Here is a 15462-nt window from a genome sequence, read left to right on the forward strand (position 1 = left end):
TTCACCCAGCACCAACATGCATTAGGAAGGAAACATGTTTACCAAAATACTGAAAAGGCATTATGTAGATTGCAACTGAATTTTGGAAAGCAAATACTCCGTTACACTTCAAAGTTTACCTTTGCATAGATGCAACTCTCATTCAGTTTTTGAAGTGTGCAATTCTTTTCACACATAGGACACATGATGGTTTCATTTGCCTCACAGATCTCTATGCTGTGAAAGGAAGTCAAGAAGGGAAATGTTAAAAGATATATCATGGTGATGGTATCCACCTGCAACAGGGTTTGGGTTTTTAGCAGTGACATGTTTATACATTATATTGATAATATAGGAATGTGTATAGACTTACTCAGACGACAAGACAGCTATTGGAATTTGGGCTAATCTGGCAGCTACAGATCACCCCATAAAGTGTGAAGGAGAGATGATCCTTTCAATAATTTTTCTTCCCTTCCCTAGTTAAGTTTAAATATTATAATGATATGCCAATTTATATACAAGATTGCCTTAAAATGTATTTAAACCCTTCAGTTGAAGAGATAAAGGTAAAAGATATATCTTAGCAATAAAAAAAAGAGCTAAACACTTTAAAAAAAATAAAAGCTGATAATTTACAGTTATATTGCTACTGCAATAAATCTATTGCCTATTAAAACAAACAAAACTGGAACCGGAAAAAATATCCCTGGTACCATGGGTGAGGCACTGGTGGCTTTGAAAGAACAGAGCAGAGAAAATGCACATTTTAAAGTACAGTGCACTGTCCTCACAGAAAACATGTGCCCTTTAGCTGTTTACTAGCAGGAAATGTTGGATCAAAATAATGTGAGAAAGCAAGGAGAAATGTCAGAAAAACAACAGATGGGCAAGCTATGTGGAAGCTCAAAAACAGGCTTGGTGATTCAGGAAACCTGGATCACACGAAAAGCCAGGTGCATTCAAAAAGCCAAATACAGCTGGGGTCGAATGACTTTTTCAGCTTTTTAAATCTCCCTCCCCTTTGTGGCTATTTTCTTAGCCCACATGGGCAGAGGAAGACAGAGGCGTATGGGGGGAAATGGCGCCTGGAGAAAACTCCTTCTACGGGCACCTCCCCTGTACCCCCCCACCCAGGGTGGGGCTCAGGGGGAATGGCCCCACCCCAAGCCTTGCCCCCAGCCTCCGTGTTTTTAAAAGCACATCCTGGGAGGCCAGCTTGGCTCCTGCTCTCCCCAGGGAGCTGGGGGAGGCTCGGGGGAAGGGCTCGAGGTGGGGCCCCACCCCCAAGCCCCACTTCTGCCTCCATACTTTTAAAAGCACATTCCTGGAGGCCAGTTGCTGCTCTCCCCAGGGCCTGGGGAGGGCAGATGCTGGCCAGCAGGGAGGCTGAGAGGGGAGCGGGGCACTGTGACGGGGGAGGGGTGCATGCCCTTTTGTCACTTGGGTGGGAATCTGGCACCCCCTCACATGACTAAAAAGCATGTGCCTGGGGACAGGGATATCCCTATGTCCCTAGGTTGTTATGCCCATGGAGGGAAAAAAGGAGAGAAAGATCTCCATGAGGTGCTGAGCAAGATCAGCACTCCATGGAGGATCTCTCTACTGCTGGTACTTTCTAAGCTCTTTGAGGCTTAAAAAACATGGTTGGGGGAGTTCTTTTCCCCTGCCCTCTGTGGCTTGGAAAACACTAGTGGGGGCAGTTCTCTTCTCCTGCACAGGGAGGGGGAGGGAGAACTGAAAAAAATTGGGTTCAGTTTTTTTTTACCAAAATATTTTCAGTAATTACCAATGGATATTGGCTTTATTCAGCTTTACCAAAAATTCCATTTTAATAAAACCCAAACCTGAAATTTACCAAGATTTGGAACTGGTGCTAAGACCTACTTAGAAATAATCAACTAAACCAGTCCAATCAGAGCAAAAAAACGAAAGAGAGCCTATATAGAACTACTCATCCAAATAAATAAAATGATGTTAGTATTTTCAATTCTTTTTAAAGGAACTGCTGCTTAATTCTAAAATAGGATCGTCTTGGATTTAATTGTTGACATGACGCAAATATTTATTGCACAAATCAATTATAGTGCTTCTCACTCTCTTACTTTAATAATATGGCAGTATATTGGGTCAGGTCTGAAGTTCCATGTCAGTACATTACAATCTGAAATTTGCTGAAGCGAAGCATGGCTTTGAATATTACTTGCACCTCCATCATCCTCCAAGCAGTTCTTCATGAAAGCCAGTTGATGTATGCAGATATGTATGTGTGTATAAACTACAGTCAAATCACAGTTGATTTATGGCAACCCCAGCAAGGGACCTCCAAGGTAAGTGAGAAGTAGAGGTGGTTTATCATTATCTTCTGGTTCAGAGTGTGCATTGGAGATCTTCTTCCCCAGTATTGACCCAGCTTAGCTTCAAAGATCTGGCCAGATCAAACTGCCTTCCCTACCAGGCAGATAAATACATGTAAAAATCCCATTATAAACCACTAGAGGGAAGACTCACTTTGCCTATGTGACAGCCTGTTACATAACTCCAAGAACTGAATAACATTGATGAATTGTGATATTTTCCCCCTAATACAATCTGCATAAATCACTTAGAATAAGACGCTTCAAAGTATGGGCAGAATATTCTCACTAAGAATAAGAATAAAACTTCAAGGTGTGGTGAGAATTAGGCGGAAAAAAATAATACTATTTATTGCATAAAATGGAAAGTGCTTGAGCTCAAACTTGTCTTGAAGTTACACTTACTGGAAATCAAAATCTTGTCCCTTAAGCACACTTGTGTGGGAGCTTGCTGTGTTTATCAAGTGCTGAAAGGAAGGAACTCTGCACATGCTTAAAAGACACTTTAAATGTCACCAGACCTGGTTATAAAGATGTGAAACCTAAAGGCAGTAAGAAAAGAGGAAGACCCAACATGAGCTGACTCAAAGGAAGGCATGGCCTTCAGTTTGCAAGACCTGAGATACACTGTCAATGATAAGATTTTTGGAGGTCATTAATTCATAGGATCATTGTTAAGCTTCAAAGATCTGACCAGATCAGGCTAAATCAAACCTGAGGGGAAGGGCGGTATCAGAAGAAACGTCCGAGTATTTCCCATTCAGAAAATACTCGAGGATCTCCCATTGGTGAGTAGGGCATTCCCAGTAAGAACATGGCGGCGGTGGTGGCTCCCTGCAAGATTAAGATCACAGTGGTGGCAGCAGCAGCCTCGGGCAAGAACATCGGCTTCATAGAGTGCAGCTGGTTGTGGGACATTGCCTCCAAGAAATTAAGTTGATTAGATGTCTGGGGGGTTGTTGTTGGTAATTTTGGGGTTTCATTGGATTTTGGCATGATGTTAAAGAATTTTAGTTTAGTATAGTTTAGTGTAGTAGTCGATCTTCTTGGATGAAATGAGAATTAGGTTGCTATAAATTGGGTTAAAATGTTCCCACTAAACTGGCTCTGAGAGAGTAGATAGATTGTAGTTAAGTTGTCCTGGTTTACAGAGCTGTGGGAAGTCGCCATCTAATTTTTCTAATCTTATTCTTGTTATCAGGTTAATTAATCTATGAGGTTGTTAGTTGTAATGGTCAATAAGTCATGTATAGGGATTGGTGCTTGCTATTATTTTATTATGTTATGGTAAATTGTTATTGCAGGTGGTAAGGTATGAGAAATTTGATGCTTTGTTATTATATTGTATGCTATGTATTATATTGCTATGCTATTGCAAATTGTTATTATGTGCTGTGCTGTGGCATGCGTGGCCCTTCCACCCTTCACTTGCATGCTACCCCTCCCTCCCTCCCCTCCCTCCCTCTCCCTTCGCTAGGGTGGGTGGGCCATGTCCAAATGCTGGGCCCCCTCCCTCTTCTCCCTTGCATGCCACCTCTCACTCCCTCCCTCACTCCCTCCTGTCACTCCCTCCCCTTCCATTGCATGCCTCCCCCTCACTTCTCTCCTTTGCATGCCACCCCTTACTCCCTCCTGTGATATTTGCATGGCAATGGTGTCACCCCAGGGTCTTTAAAAAGAACTGCCAAACTGGTGATTTTTGAAAGTTGCAGGGCAAAGGAAAAATAGCAGGGCAGTTGTGTGGAGAGGAAGGGAAAGGAGTTTGTAAGCTGTTCTGAGACTCCTTACAGTTGAAAAAAGCATGGTGTAAATCTATGCGAATTTTGTTGGTGGTGGTTAACCTGAGATAGGAATATTATTATTAATGTATATTAAGCTGATGTTGGATTATTTTTAGGGTTTATTGTAAACGTAGTTATTATTATGCTTGGTTCTATTGTATTGATGTTGTTATTACTTATGTTGTACACCGCCCTGAGCCCTTTGGGGGAGGGTGGTATATAAATTAAATATCAAATCATATCAAATAAAAAGTTAGAAGGGACATTTGCTTATCTGTGTAGTCAAATATAATTTATTTTTGTGGACTATGGATGAGTGCATTGGACAATATTACCTGGATTAAATGCCTCCCCACTATGGAATCAATGAAAAGGATGAACATCACTGACAGTTGGCAAACAATACAAGAAGCTATAATCCACTATGTGCTCAGGTTGCAATTGTGTGGAATATAGACATAGTAGTTATTTCATTAAGTGGCTTTGTATTGAGTTCATTAAATTAATAGCCAAGCCTAGAGGGAATGCTAGGTGTCAAACCAACTCTATCTTGTCACATCCAGAGTGATCATTATATTCTTTGGCATTAGGTTGATAGGGTTAAAGAAGTGCAGTCAATGCATTCTGCAGAGAGAGCCTATTGTTGTGAAATGCAATGGCTGCAGAATATACAATTACTTAATTTTTTGTATTGTCGAAGGCTCTAATGGCCAGATTCAACTGGTTGTTTTGGGTTTTCTGGGCTGTGTGGCCGTGCTCCAGTAGATCTTGTTCCTAACGTTTCGCCTGCATCTGTGGCTGACATCTTCAGAGGTGTAACACAGTGAGAAGTTTGTTACACACTGTTACACACCCCCAGGGAGAAGGGAATGTTTAGTGGGGTATATATTGTTCATGTCCCTGGACATAATATATGTCCTTATGTCCATGTCCCTGGACATAACATTTTATTTGAAAACACTGAAATTCTGGACAACTCAGAAGGTTACTATGTCAGACTACACAGGGAGGCCATTGAAATCCACAAACACCAAGAAAACTTCAACAAGAAGGAAGAGAGTCTGAGAATTAACAAAACTTGGCTACCAGTAATTAAAAACAGCAGAATCAAAGGCCAAGGGTATGCTAGGTTCATCAGAGGATTGAACTGAATCTACTGGCAGAGGTAGCTACTTCAGGGTTGTGTAGACTCAATGCCCTTGATTCAAGCCACTTGAAATTTGGACGGACTTTAGATTAAATGGAAGACTTTGTTCTCTACAAATTTTGTACCATTATCCTTATAATCAGATGGTCCAGACATTTCAATAGGTTCACTGTTGATAATAAGCTCCCAAACCACTATGAACTGAAAAACCACTTGAATCTGAATCCCAAGCTGGCAATATCCTTTATGAACACATGCAATTAAGGAAATAAATTCTCCCTTAAACTGCCCTATATGAAAGATTTTGGTGCACATTCCTAATCAAGACTTTTAAAATCCAGATAGTTGGTAACCCTAGTTGGCAACTCTGTAAAGCAGGGGTGTACCACCTATGGGGACATGGGATAACCTATTTCGCTGGGCACACATAGACCTGGGCACCAGCACCAGCTCCAAGCAGCAGACCTGGATGCTGCCAGTGGTTCCAAGTGGTAGACCTGGATGCCGGCATCGGCTCTGAACAGTAGATTTGGATGCTGGTGCAAGCTCCAGGCAGTAGACCCGGATGCCGGTGTGGGCTCCTGGTGGTAGACCTAGGCTCTGGGCAGTGGACCTGGGTGCCTGTTGGGGTGGGGGTGGGGGAAAAATTAAGATTTTGTCTCTGGGCTCCATTTTTCCTAGATATGCCTCTGCTATAAAGTCCATGAGATAAAGGAAACAGGAACCAAATGCAATGTCTCTTCATGGTCAGGGGAAATTAAACTGAAAGGGAATATTTGACACATGTTTCTGCCATTACTGATTGGTCAAAATCTAGGTGGGAATAAACTATATAAATAATAGTAAACATAAAAACCGAAGAAAAAGTTGAAATAAGCAGAAGCTATAGAAATCTTGAAGGAAAGGTGTAGTATAGCCTGATCTCATCACATACTGGAAGCTAAGCAGAGTCTGTGCTTGCATGGGTGACCACCAAGGGAAGCTCTGCAGAAGCAGGCAATGACAAACCACACCTGCGTTTCACTTGCCTTGAACTCCCTCTCTGGGATTGCCATAATCAGCAGGGACTTGATGGAACATTACAGACACAAAGAAATCTTTGCAGCAGAAACAGCAAGAAGGGCTTGAAGCTGATGTATGAAAGCAACTACACTGAGCTAAAAGAAATGTCTTCATTATAGAACCTTTCAGGAGAGAGACCTGTCTGGTCAGCTGCTATGAAAGGATGTCTGGCGGGGGAGAGTAAAGCCTTTTATCTGGGCTATTTTGCATTCCTAGTCTTCCCGTACTGGACTGTCTTAAGCCGTTTCCCCACTCACCTTTTGTTGCGCGCTACTCGCTCCAAGTAACGCGGGTTCCAGCGGCACTCCCCATTACCGGAGCAGTGACAATGCAGCCGCCCCGATTCTGCCTCCCTCGTGACACCTCAGCACGCATCATTTCTGTTCCTGTTCGGAACAGCGCCTTTTGGGAAACCACGCACAACTACCTGCTGTGGGGAGCGTGACTGCGCGCTCAAAAACACCCGAAGCTTACAAAACTGTTTTGCCTCTGCTTTTTTTTTTTAAGTGAGGAAACGGCTTTAGGTAAGGAATACTCTAGCTTTGAATTTTCTGCATTGAGCAGTAATTGGACTAAATGGCTTACAAGGCCCTTCTAGATCTTTGATGTTAAGCATCCATATTTCTTTGGGAAGGTGGTTAGGCATAGGAGTGGAATGGGCTTTGCACCAAGTAGAACTCCTGTCATACTGAAAATGTGCAGGATCCAGTTAACCATTACATTTTGAAAGAGCTTGACAGCTATGTTATGAAATAACAGTTCGCAAGAAGTATGCTATGTCATTCTTTCTCCAGTGGGGTATTGTTGCACCTCTTACCTTACTTGACTGGAATCCATCGTAAATAATCCATAAAGGAAAACAAACAGGCCAACAAGTGCTGCTGGAATGAGCATCCCAGTGTACCATCCTAACCAAGCGAAATAAAGGCCAATTTTCTCTCCAAAATATCGCCTGCATAAAAAAGGTACCATTTGCTTACATATTTCAGTAAACGATCAAGCCTGGCAGCAGTACATATATAAGAAGAAATTATTACTACTATATTATTGTCATGCTGTTTCTTTAGAAATGACTGTAATATTTCAATCTGACATACAATAGCAGTGCTATTGATTTCATTCTAGTCTAAGCATGTCTCTAATCATCACTACAACCATGAAAATTCTGCTTGCTTCATCAAGCAGGAAAGAAAAAGATGGGAGAATGGAGTAAAAAGGAACATTATTTTTACAGACCTTCTCACTGTTTATGAGTTCTTTAAAAATGTCAAGCAGAATGCCTGTGCTGGGTCCTAGCAGCCCTAACATGAACACATGGCAACCAGCTGATTTGTTAACAGATAATATATTCTAAAAATAAAGCAAGAATAGTTAATTAAGGCTGTGTAAAATTTCATTAACTTTTGAAAAAAGAAAACACATCAAGGTGATTGGGGACACTTTAATACGACCAGCTAATAAAGAGGCAAACTTCAAATGGTGCCAGAAGAGAAAATGTTTTATTTGCAGAAGCACTCTTAACAGTTGGGTTTTGACAGAAATACTAGACACACTTGATAAAAATATGTGTTGACCTATTTGTTGACCAGCTTCTCCCTCCACCGATTTATTCAACTTTCAGCACCAACATAGCACTAACATCCATGCAGGCATTTCTGCAAATACTGTGCACAGAAAACTAGAATGCCAGGGAAAAGGCTAAGATGGAGCTCCCTGACACCTTGTTTTCTATGTGTTTTCCATGTGTCTTTTTATTCAAGAACAGAAATTCTGTGGGCGGGGTGAGGCAGAGGCAGGCCCAATCCAAAGCTCCCATTTACTCAGAAGTAAGTGCCACTGTATTCAGTACTGCAGCCTTCAAACACAGATGGCAGTAGATGGCAGCGATGCCAAGGAATCTGTGGGGAGGGGGGAGAGACAGCGATCAAAAAGGGGGTACAGGGGGTGGCTGTAAAGTGGTCATGATCCCTTCAGCCCTCCGCTGCTTTTGACTTCCTTTCAAGCAAAGAAAGTTCAAGGGACCTGGCAGTAGGAGTTGGAGACGATTCTGAACCAAACCTCCAAGCGGCACATAGTTGGAGGGCAGCTTTAGATCTGCATGCCCTTCCCCGGACTACAGGAGATGCTTCTTCAAGAAATTATATGAAGAGGGTGAGGGTGACATACTATCTTCCTCAAAAGGAAACTTTTAGACCCCACCACCAAGCTGCTTGGTTTTCAAAGTGTTGCCCTTTTCCTCTCCTGCTATGGGAAGGGAGAGCAAGGAAATGCTGGCTTGTTCTGAAGAGCCCGTTGCTGGAAGGCAGGGCTTCCCTCTCAGCTGCAATAAGCATAAAAGAAACTTTGCAAACTTTCCCCTGCTCTGAGTCATTCTTCTCCAAGGCTCTGTCTCAGCCTCCGGGAAGGTTGTGGAGGGCCAGGAGAGCCCAGAGAGGGCCGCTACAGCCAGCGGAAAGAGGAGTGCTGGACGGGACACCTCTCTGCCAAATGGGTGTGGGAGCAATTTTGCGTTCCATGTGATTAAATAAGTGGCACCTGGGGACATGTGACATGTCCCTCTAGCAGGTACGTGTCTGCCTGTGCAAGTTCTAACACATATGGTAAACCTTGGTCTAGACTGTATACCACTTTGTCATGATCTGCTTAGTCCTGGCTCGATCCTGTCATGTCTGCCGGGCGGGATGCGGGTTCCTCTCTCTCAAAGACAGTGTCCTGTCCCTGGGACTGCTAGCTGTTCTTTGCCTTTTAGTTTCATTTTCTAGGCACAGCCTACTCTAGACACCTACTGGCTTTTACAAAGTGCTGGGGAGTGTGGATTGTTTTGACCTAGTAGAGGCCAATGCTGTTTTCTTCCCATGAGATGGGAGTGTCATGGGCTCAGAGTCAATCAGTCAGGAGTCCTCTGATGAGGAGCACTGGCAGGATGACCCCACTGTTCTGGAGCCCTAGTTGATTGGTTCTTAAGCAAAATTGGGAGTTTCACAGGATGTAGACAGAGGTGGCTCAAATCAAGAGTTGGAAGTCAGAGTGCTTGCAGAAGCACCTCTAGTCAGAGACCAAACCCAGCAGTCCATCTAGCTCACCTGAGTCTGTGAGGCAGCTGAGAATTCATACCTGGCACTCTAAAAGGTGCAGCGAGTGCTTGGAAACCCTAAAGCATCTCAGAAAATGATGTAAGTCAGCTCAGGATCAAAACTAAGCCACAGCACAGACATATAAGAGACAGCTCTGGGAAGTGGAAGTTGCAGGAGCAATGTTGTTGCAAGCCTGACAACTGCTCCTCCTCCTACTCTGGCCAGGTTGCCTGACCTGATCTACCTTTGATCCTGGACTGCCTCTTCCAGACCTGCAGGGAACTTGTTCCTCTGGACTCAAAATAAGGCTGCTTTCTTCCTCTCTTGTGTCTTTACTTGCTAGCAGCTGTAACCTGACTCCCTGTGAGCTGGGCAGGTCAGGACAGGGAGGGTAACTGTTGTTCCCTTGGAAACTAGTACCGAGGGGTGGCATTATGTGATGTGGAAGAGGGATATGGTACAGGGTATAATAGTGACTGTTTTGGTGCTTAATTTTTAGTTCTGGCAATAGAAGTCTAAATGCATTTTCCTGATGCTGTTTTCAACACATTTCCTGATGCTGTTTTCAGATTAAAAATGCAGCATTATTTTATGTTCAGAAAGAAACAGTAAATAGAATGAGCTAGTATGGTGTATTTATTGGAGTTTAGTTCTAGGGTCCGGGAGATCCAGCTTTAAATCCCCACTCAGCCATGAATGCTTGCTAGGTGACCTTGGGCCAATCAAACATTCTCTGCATAACCTGCTTCACATGGTTGATGTGAAGATAAAATGAAGGCATAGAGAACTGTGTAAGCTGCTTTAGCTCCCCATTGTGGATAAAAGTGGTGTACAAATGAAGCAAATAAATAATATAAAACAAATATACTCTTTGGCACATAGAAAACTAGGCATCAGTGATAAGAGCTTCCACTTAGTCTTATACAGCATAAAGCATTCTCAAATCCCCACTGTCCTGATAAAAAAACAGCATATGCTTAAATCTCCCACTGAAATCTCTGGGAGAATTATTATGGAATCGTAATTATGTGTACTCAGAAGTAATCCTCAGTAAGTTCATTGGTGCTTACATGCATGTAAATGTGCACAGTCTTGCAACCTTAAATACTTAATAGTAATCAAAACATTTGTAGTCACCAGGGATGCACAAAAAAAATTTAAAATGTAAGGTAGATACCCTATCCACAAATGGCCCACTGCAGGGCTCTTTGCCTTCAAACGATCTTGCATTTTTCACTGCCATGACCTCCAAGATCCCTTTCTTATTTTTCTTTAGAAAGCTCAATCCTGCCACCATCTACTCCCTTCTTCCCCCACAATCCAACATGGAAAGCCCACTGGTTGGCCATGCAAGTCTCTCCCTTTTCAGCCTTTTTCCATTGAAACATTGGGCTTTCTCAGGGAGTGTCCTGCCTGGCTGCTGAGTTGTTGATTTGGTTCTTTTCAAACCTTGAGAGTATCACGACAAGGGGAAGAAAGAGCACATACATGGAACTTGGCTGCAATGGTTGCAAGCTAATGTAATTGGACAAGATTGGACATTTATATATTCAGTACTTGCTCAGTTTATTTAATGAACAGAAAGAGAAAATAGTGGATTGTCCAGTCCAAAACTGGACACCTAGCAGCCTATCTGGTACAAACCTATGTAGAGTTATTCAGGCTAAACCCACACAGAGGCGTTCCTCCCATTGGGCAAAGTGGGCAGTTGCCCTGGGCGCAGCCCTGTGGGGGGCGCAGGTTTGTTTGTGGGATTTTTTGTATTTTCAGTGTTTTTCCATTTTTAGCCTGCAGATGACACAGTTTTTAGGCTAGCAGCACCAAAATTCCAGGGATTGTTTGGGGAACTCTCCTGATGATACTATCCAGGTTTGGTTCAGGGGGTCCAAAGTTATGGACTCCCAAAGGGGGTGCCCCCATCCTCCATTGTTTCCAATGGGAGCTAATAGGAGATGAGGCTACACTTTTGAGGGTCGATAGCTTTGGACCCCCTGAACCAAACTTCACCAAACCTGGGAGGTATCATCAGGAGAATCTTTTACTGATACCACCCAGGTTTTGTGAAGTTTGGTTCAGGGGGTCCAAAGCTATGGGCTCCCAAAGGGGGTGCCCCATCATCCATTGTTTCCAATGGGAGCTAACAGAAGATGGGGGCTACACCTTTGAGGGTCCATAACTTTGGACCCCCTGAACCAAACTTCACCAAACCTAGGTGGTATCATTAGGGGAGTAGTCCTAAAGATACCCTGAAAGTTTGGTGCTGCTAGCTTAACAATTGCACCCCTGCCAGCAGGCACCTCCCAAATTTCCCCAGATTTTCCTTTTAAATCCCCCCGCCTTTGACATGGATTTAAAGGGAGAATCTGAGGTCCCCAGTTTAAACATTGCAAGTGATGCTGTTTCAGGGTGGGGGAGAATCAACCCCAAAATAGCATCACTTCCAATGTTGTTTAAACTGGGAACCCCAGATTCTCCCTTTAAGGTGAATTTAAAAGGAGAATCTGGGCTCCCTAGTGTAAACACCATTGAAAATGATGCTTTTGGGGGTGGATTCCAGCATCACTTGCTTAAACTAGGGAGCCCAGATTCTCCTTTGAAACATTGAAAGTGATGCTGTTTCCCCCAATTGGGGGTACTGGATACAACACCATAAAATGTTTTCATATCAGCAATAAAACATTTTGAAAGCATTTTGAAAATGTTTTCAAAAATTATTTCTGCTGTGTGGCATGGTTTATTGCTGTGCTCAGATTTGTGAGTTCTATAATGTGATGGTGACTTTGAAACAACCTGGTGTAAAAAATCATTGCTTGGTCACAGTGGGGGAGGGTGGCTGCCCATGGGGGGTGCCAAACTCCAGTTTGCCTAGATACGCCACTGGAAGTAGCTACAAGGGGTGTGTGCGTTGCATTGGGCACGCGCCTGGGGGGGCATCAAACTCAGGTTTTGCCCAGGGCTCCAGTTTGCCTAGTTACGCCACTGAACCCACAGATTTAAATTGATAAAGATGAAGTAGCTCAGCATAGGATTGCAATAAAAATTACCTACTTTGTTTTGAGTACAGCAGAGGAATAAACATTCCAAACAGGAAAAATAAACAATAACAACAGAATTGAAAAATAAGGATTTAGTGCAACAGATTATGTCATCATCAAAGAATTTCTGTAAAACAATTGTCCAGTTACAGTTCAATAACACTTTTCTCATTCTTCACAGGAATAAACCAAGTGATGCATTTCTGTCATACCTGATCAAATCCAAAGGCTGGTATTTGTACCACATTCCCCATCGTGCCCACCGTTCATATAAAAGATGTCGGTGATTCTGAGCTCCATGAGTTTTGATGGGATGCCTGCTTTTGTGACTTCCCTGGAACACACCAAGAAATTAAAATACCCACTCCCAAAATGTTATGTGCTTATAAAATGAAAGAAATTGGATGTTAAAAAGATGTCACCTGAATAAAAGGTATAAAGAGGAATTTTCTGTTTTTACAGCACAGAACAGATGGTAAACAATAAAGAAAAATGCAATGAGCTTATTACATTCTTGAGAGTTTCTAAAAAATTAAGAGTCTTTGGAAACTAGGGTTGCCAAGGCCAGTTTGGGAAATTCATGGAGATTTGCAATTAGATCATGGGAAGGATCAGGACTTGGAGAAGGGAGGAACATCAATATGATAGAATTCCACAGAATTTCCCCTCCAAAGCACCCATTTTCTCCAGGGGAACAGTTCTCTGTGGTCTGGAAGTCAGTTGTAATTCTGGCAGATCTCCAGGTCTCACCTGGAGGATGGCAACCCTATTTGGAATCAAAACACAGAACTCCCACTAGAAAAATACCACGCTGACAAATGGGAGAATTCCTGAACCAAAAGGACTCAGGAAACTGATTAAAGTCACCCCCATTTTTGGGAATGCCCCTTTCTGTCCTGATGTCAGTTCCTGCACTGGAGGAGCGCAGGTGGCATGCTGGCACTGGTGCCCAAGTGTGCTGCTGTGCAAATTCCCTACACCAGCATTAAGTAGCCTTTTCACTGGAATGAATTCCTCTTATGCCAGCACAAGGGGTATTTATGCAAACACTGGGGGCATGTAGCCTCCTGAGGGGTTCTTGCCCCCTCAGGATTGCATGATTAGTTTTCACTGAAAGACTTGGCAATTGAAAGACTATTAAATATTAATATTAATTGATATAGTATGCTTACTGTAAAATGTTTCACACAGTAATTATCTAAACCATGTTCACAATAATTCCCATATTACAATAAATAAATAAGACACAGGAATAGCAACTTGCTTAAAGCTATTATTATGAAACTACAAGAGAACTAGAATATGACCTATATAATCCAGATATCTCCTTATGATCACTCTTCTGGGGGTGTCAAATGTTTCCTCTACCTGCTCTGCTCCTCTTGAGATACAAATGTCTCCCCACTTTTCATAGAAATTGGATAAGTAGCTTTGTAGCTGTTCCAACTTTGCTTTAAAAAATCACAATTCCTTATTTTTAATAAGCTACAAAACTGAGATCCTTTCTCTAAAGTTTCTGAAATATGGCAGGTAAGATCACTTTGATGGGAACAGCCATTTTTGAAAATTCCATCTTTTACAGAAAAGAAAGATGGTTAAAATATGAGTATATGAGTACATGAAATAAAATTTATTTTTCAGAGACTAAATTAAACTTAAAGTTAATATAAACGTAAAGCATTTCTTAAATTACCTCATGAGGTGGAAATGCTGCTTCATATGTTCCATTGCTGAGTAATCTATTTATGCCTAAAACAGAAAAGCGGATAACCAATTTAGTTACATAATCCAGACATAATTCTAAATTAATTTAAAAACAAGGCAATCTTAAACAGGGTCATACCCTTCTAAGTCCAGTGTTTAGGAGTGTACTGAAAAATATAGAGATAATGAACTGTAATCTGTCTATGTTTACCCATAGCAGGTTTCTCTGAATTGTCTTAAAGATGGAAAAGTTCATCACACCTAACCTGATCGTGAAAACAGTCCAAGTCATGAAATTAAGCCAGATCTTTCTGAAGGTATTTATCTTTGGATTGCAATTCTTATGCTTTCTGTGTTTATGCTTTGTGGTTGAATCCGGTGCAAGGCCGTAGGTAAGGGGGGTTTCCCCAGTTCAACTCCCCATTACGTGCCCAAAGATCTGAAGCTCATAAACCCTGCTGCCTGCCCCCACCCCCCATGATTGTGCCCCCACCCCCATGCCCCCTATGCCCCCACCCCCATGCTGCCCAGCCAACAGTCCTTCCTGCCCTCCCCACAGGGAAGAAGAGACTGCCATCCCTGGCCTTGGATTTTATAAGCACTGAGGCCAGGGGACGGGGCTCAGGGGTGGGGCCATTCCCCCACCTGCCCATGGGGCATGGCCATTCCTTCCCAGGCCCTGCCCCTGGCCTCAGTGCTTACAAAAACAGCTCTCCAATGCCGGGAATGGCAGTCTCTTGTGTCCTCCCTGGAGGGTAGGGCACAAGGGACTGTCGGATGAAAGCCCAGCTGGTTGGATGGGGTGGGGAGCAGGGGGCAGAGTCAGGTGGGGACAGAACCTCCATATCCAAGTGGGGGCTGAGGGGGGCAGGCTTTGGGGCAGTGTGGCCGCACCCCTAGGGGTGGGTGGGGGTTTGTTCCCACCCCCGGAGCCCCACCCCCAGATCCCTCCCCATAAAAAATTATACCTTTGTCCCTGATCCAGTGGTTCCACATTGATGATGTAGTTTTGTCTTTGATGGAAGGACATCTTCCTCCAATGGAATTTGTGCCATTGAAAGGGAGCACTGGACCAACCCCCATCCCCCCTTTTATTTCACATGCTAACTGCCTTCGTTGGCCATTAACATGCTTTTGAGTATTGTGGTCTTTTGACTGAAACTTTTTAATTTCCATTAAACAGCAAGAAACAGTGAGATGAGCCATCCTTCTTATATTCTGAGATTATCTACTAGCAAAATATCAGATGCAAGGACAACCATAAGTAACTTTTATCTGTTTATAGGAAATTGTTGGCTTGATTTTAAACAACCAGTTAGTATA

At 43.0% G+C, this 15462-nt stretch overlaps 1 protein-coding gene across 3 annotated transcripts in view; it reads right to left on the bottom strand.

Annotated features, from left to right (window-relative positions):
- The window catches only part of ANO3 (anoctamin 3), a 163434-nt gene that overhangs the window by 45902 nt on the left and 102070 nt on the right, over positions 1–15462 (bottom strand). For all 3 annotated transcript variants that reach the window (XM_048486772.1, XM_048486771.1, XM_048486770.1), the window contains 4 exons: positions 14129–14184; positions 12648–12769; positions 7144–7278; positions 120–216 (listed from right to left, as the gene is read on the bottom strand). In XM_048486772.1, the coding sequence (XP_048342729.1) occupies positions 120–216; positions 7144–7278; positions 12648–12769; positions 14129–14184 (410 nt within the window). The remainder of the gene's footprint in view (positions 1–119; positions 217–7143; positions 7279–12647; positions 12770–14128; positions 14185–15462) is intronic.

This window comes from Sphaerodactylus townsendi, linkage group LG02 (genome assembly GCF_021028975.2).
Source record: "Sphaerodactylus townsendi isolate TG3544 linkage group LG02, MPM_Stown_v2.3, whole genome shotgun sequence".
Lineage (NCBI taxonomy): Eukaryota > Metazoa > Chordata > Lepidosauria > Squamata > Sphaerodactylidae > Sphaerodactylus > Sphaerodactylus townsendi.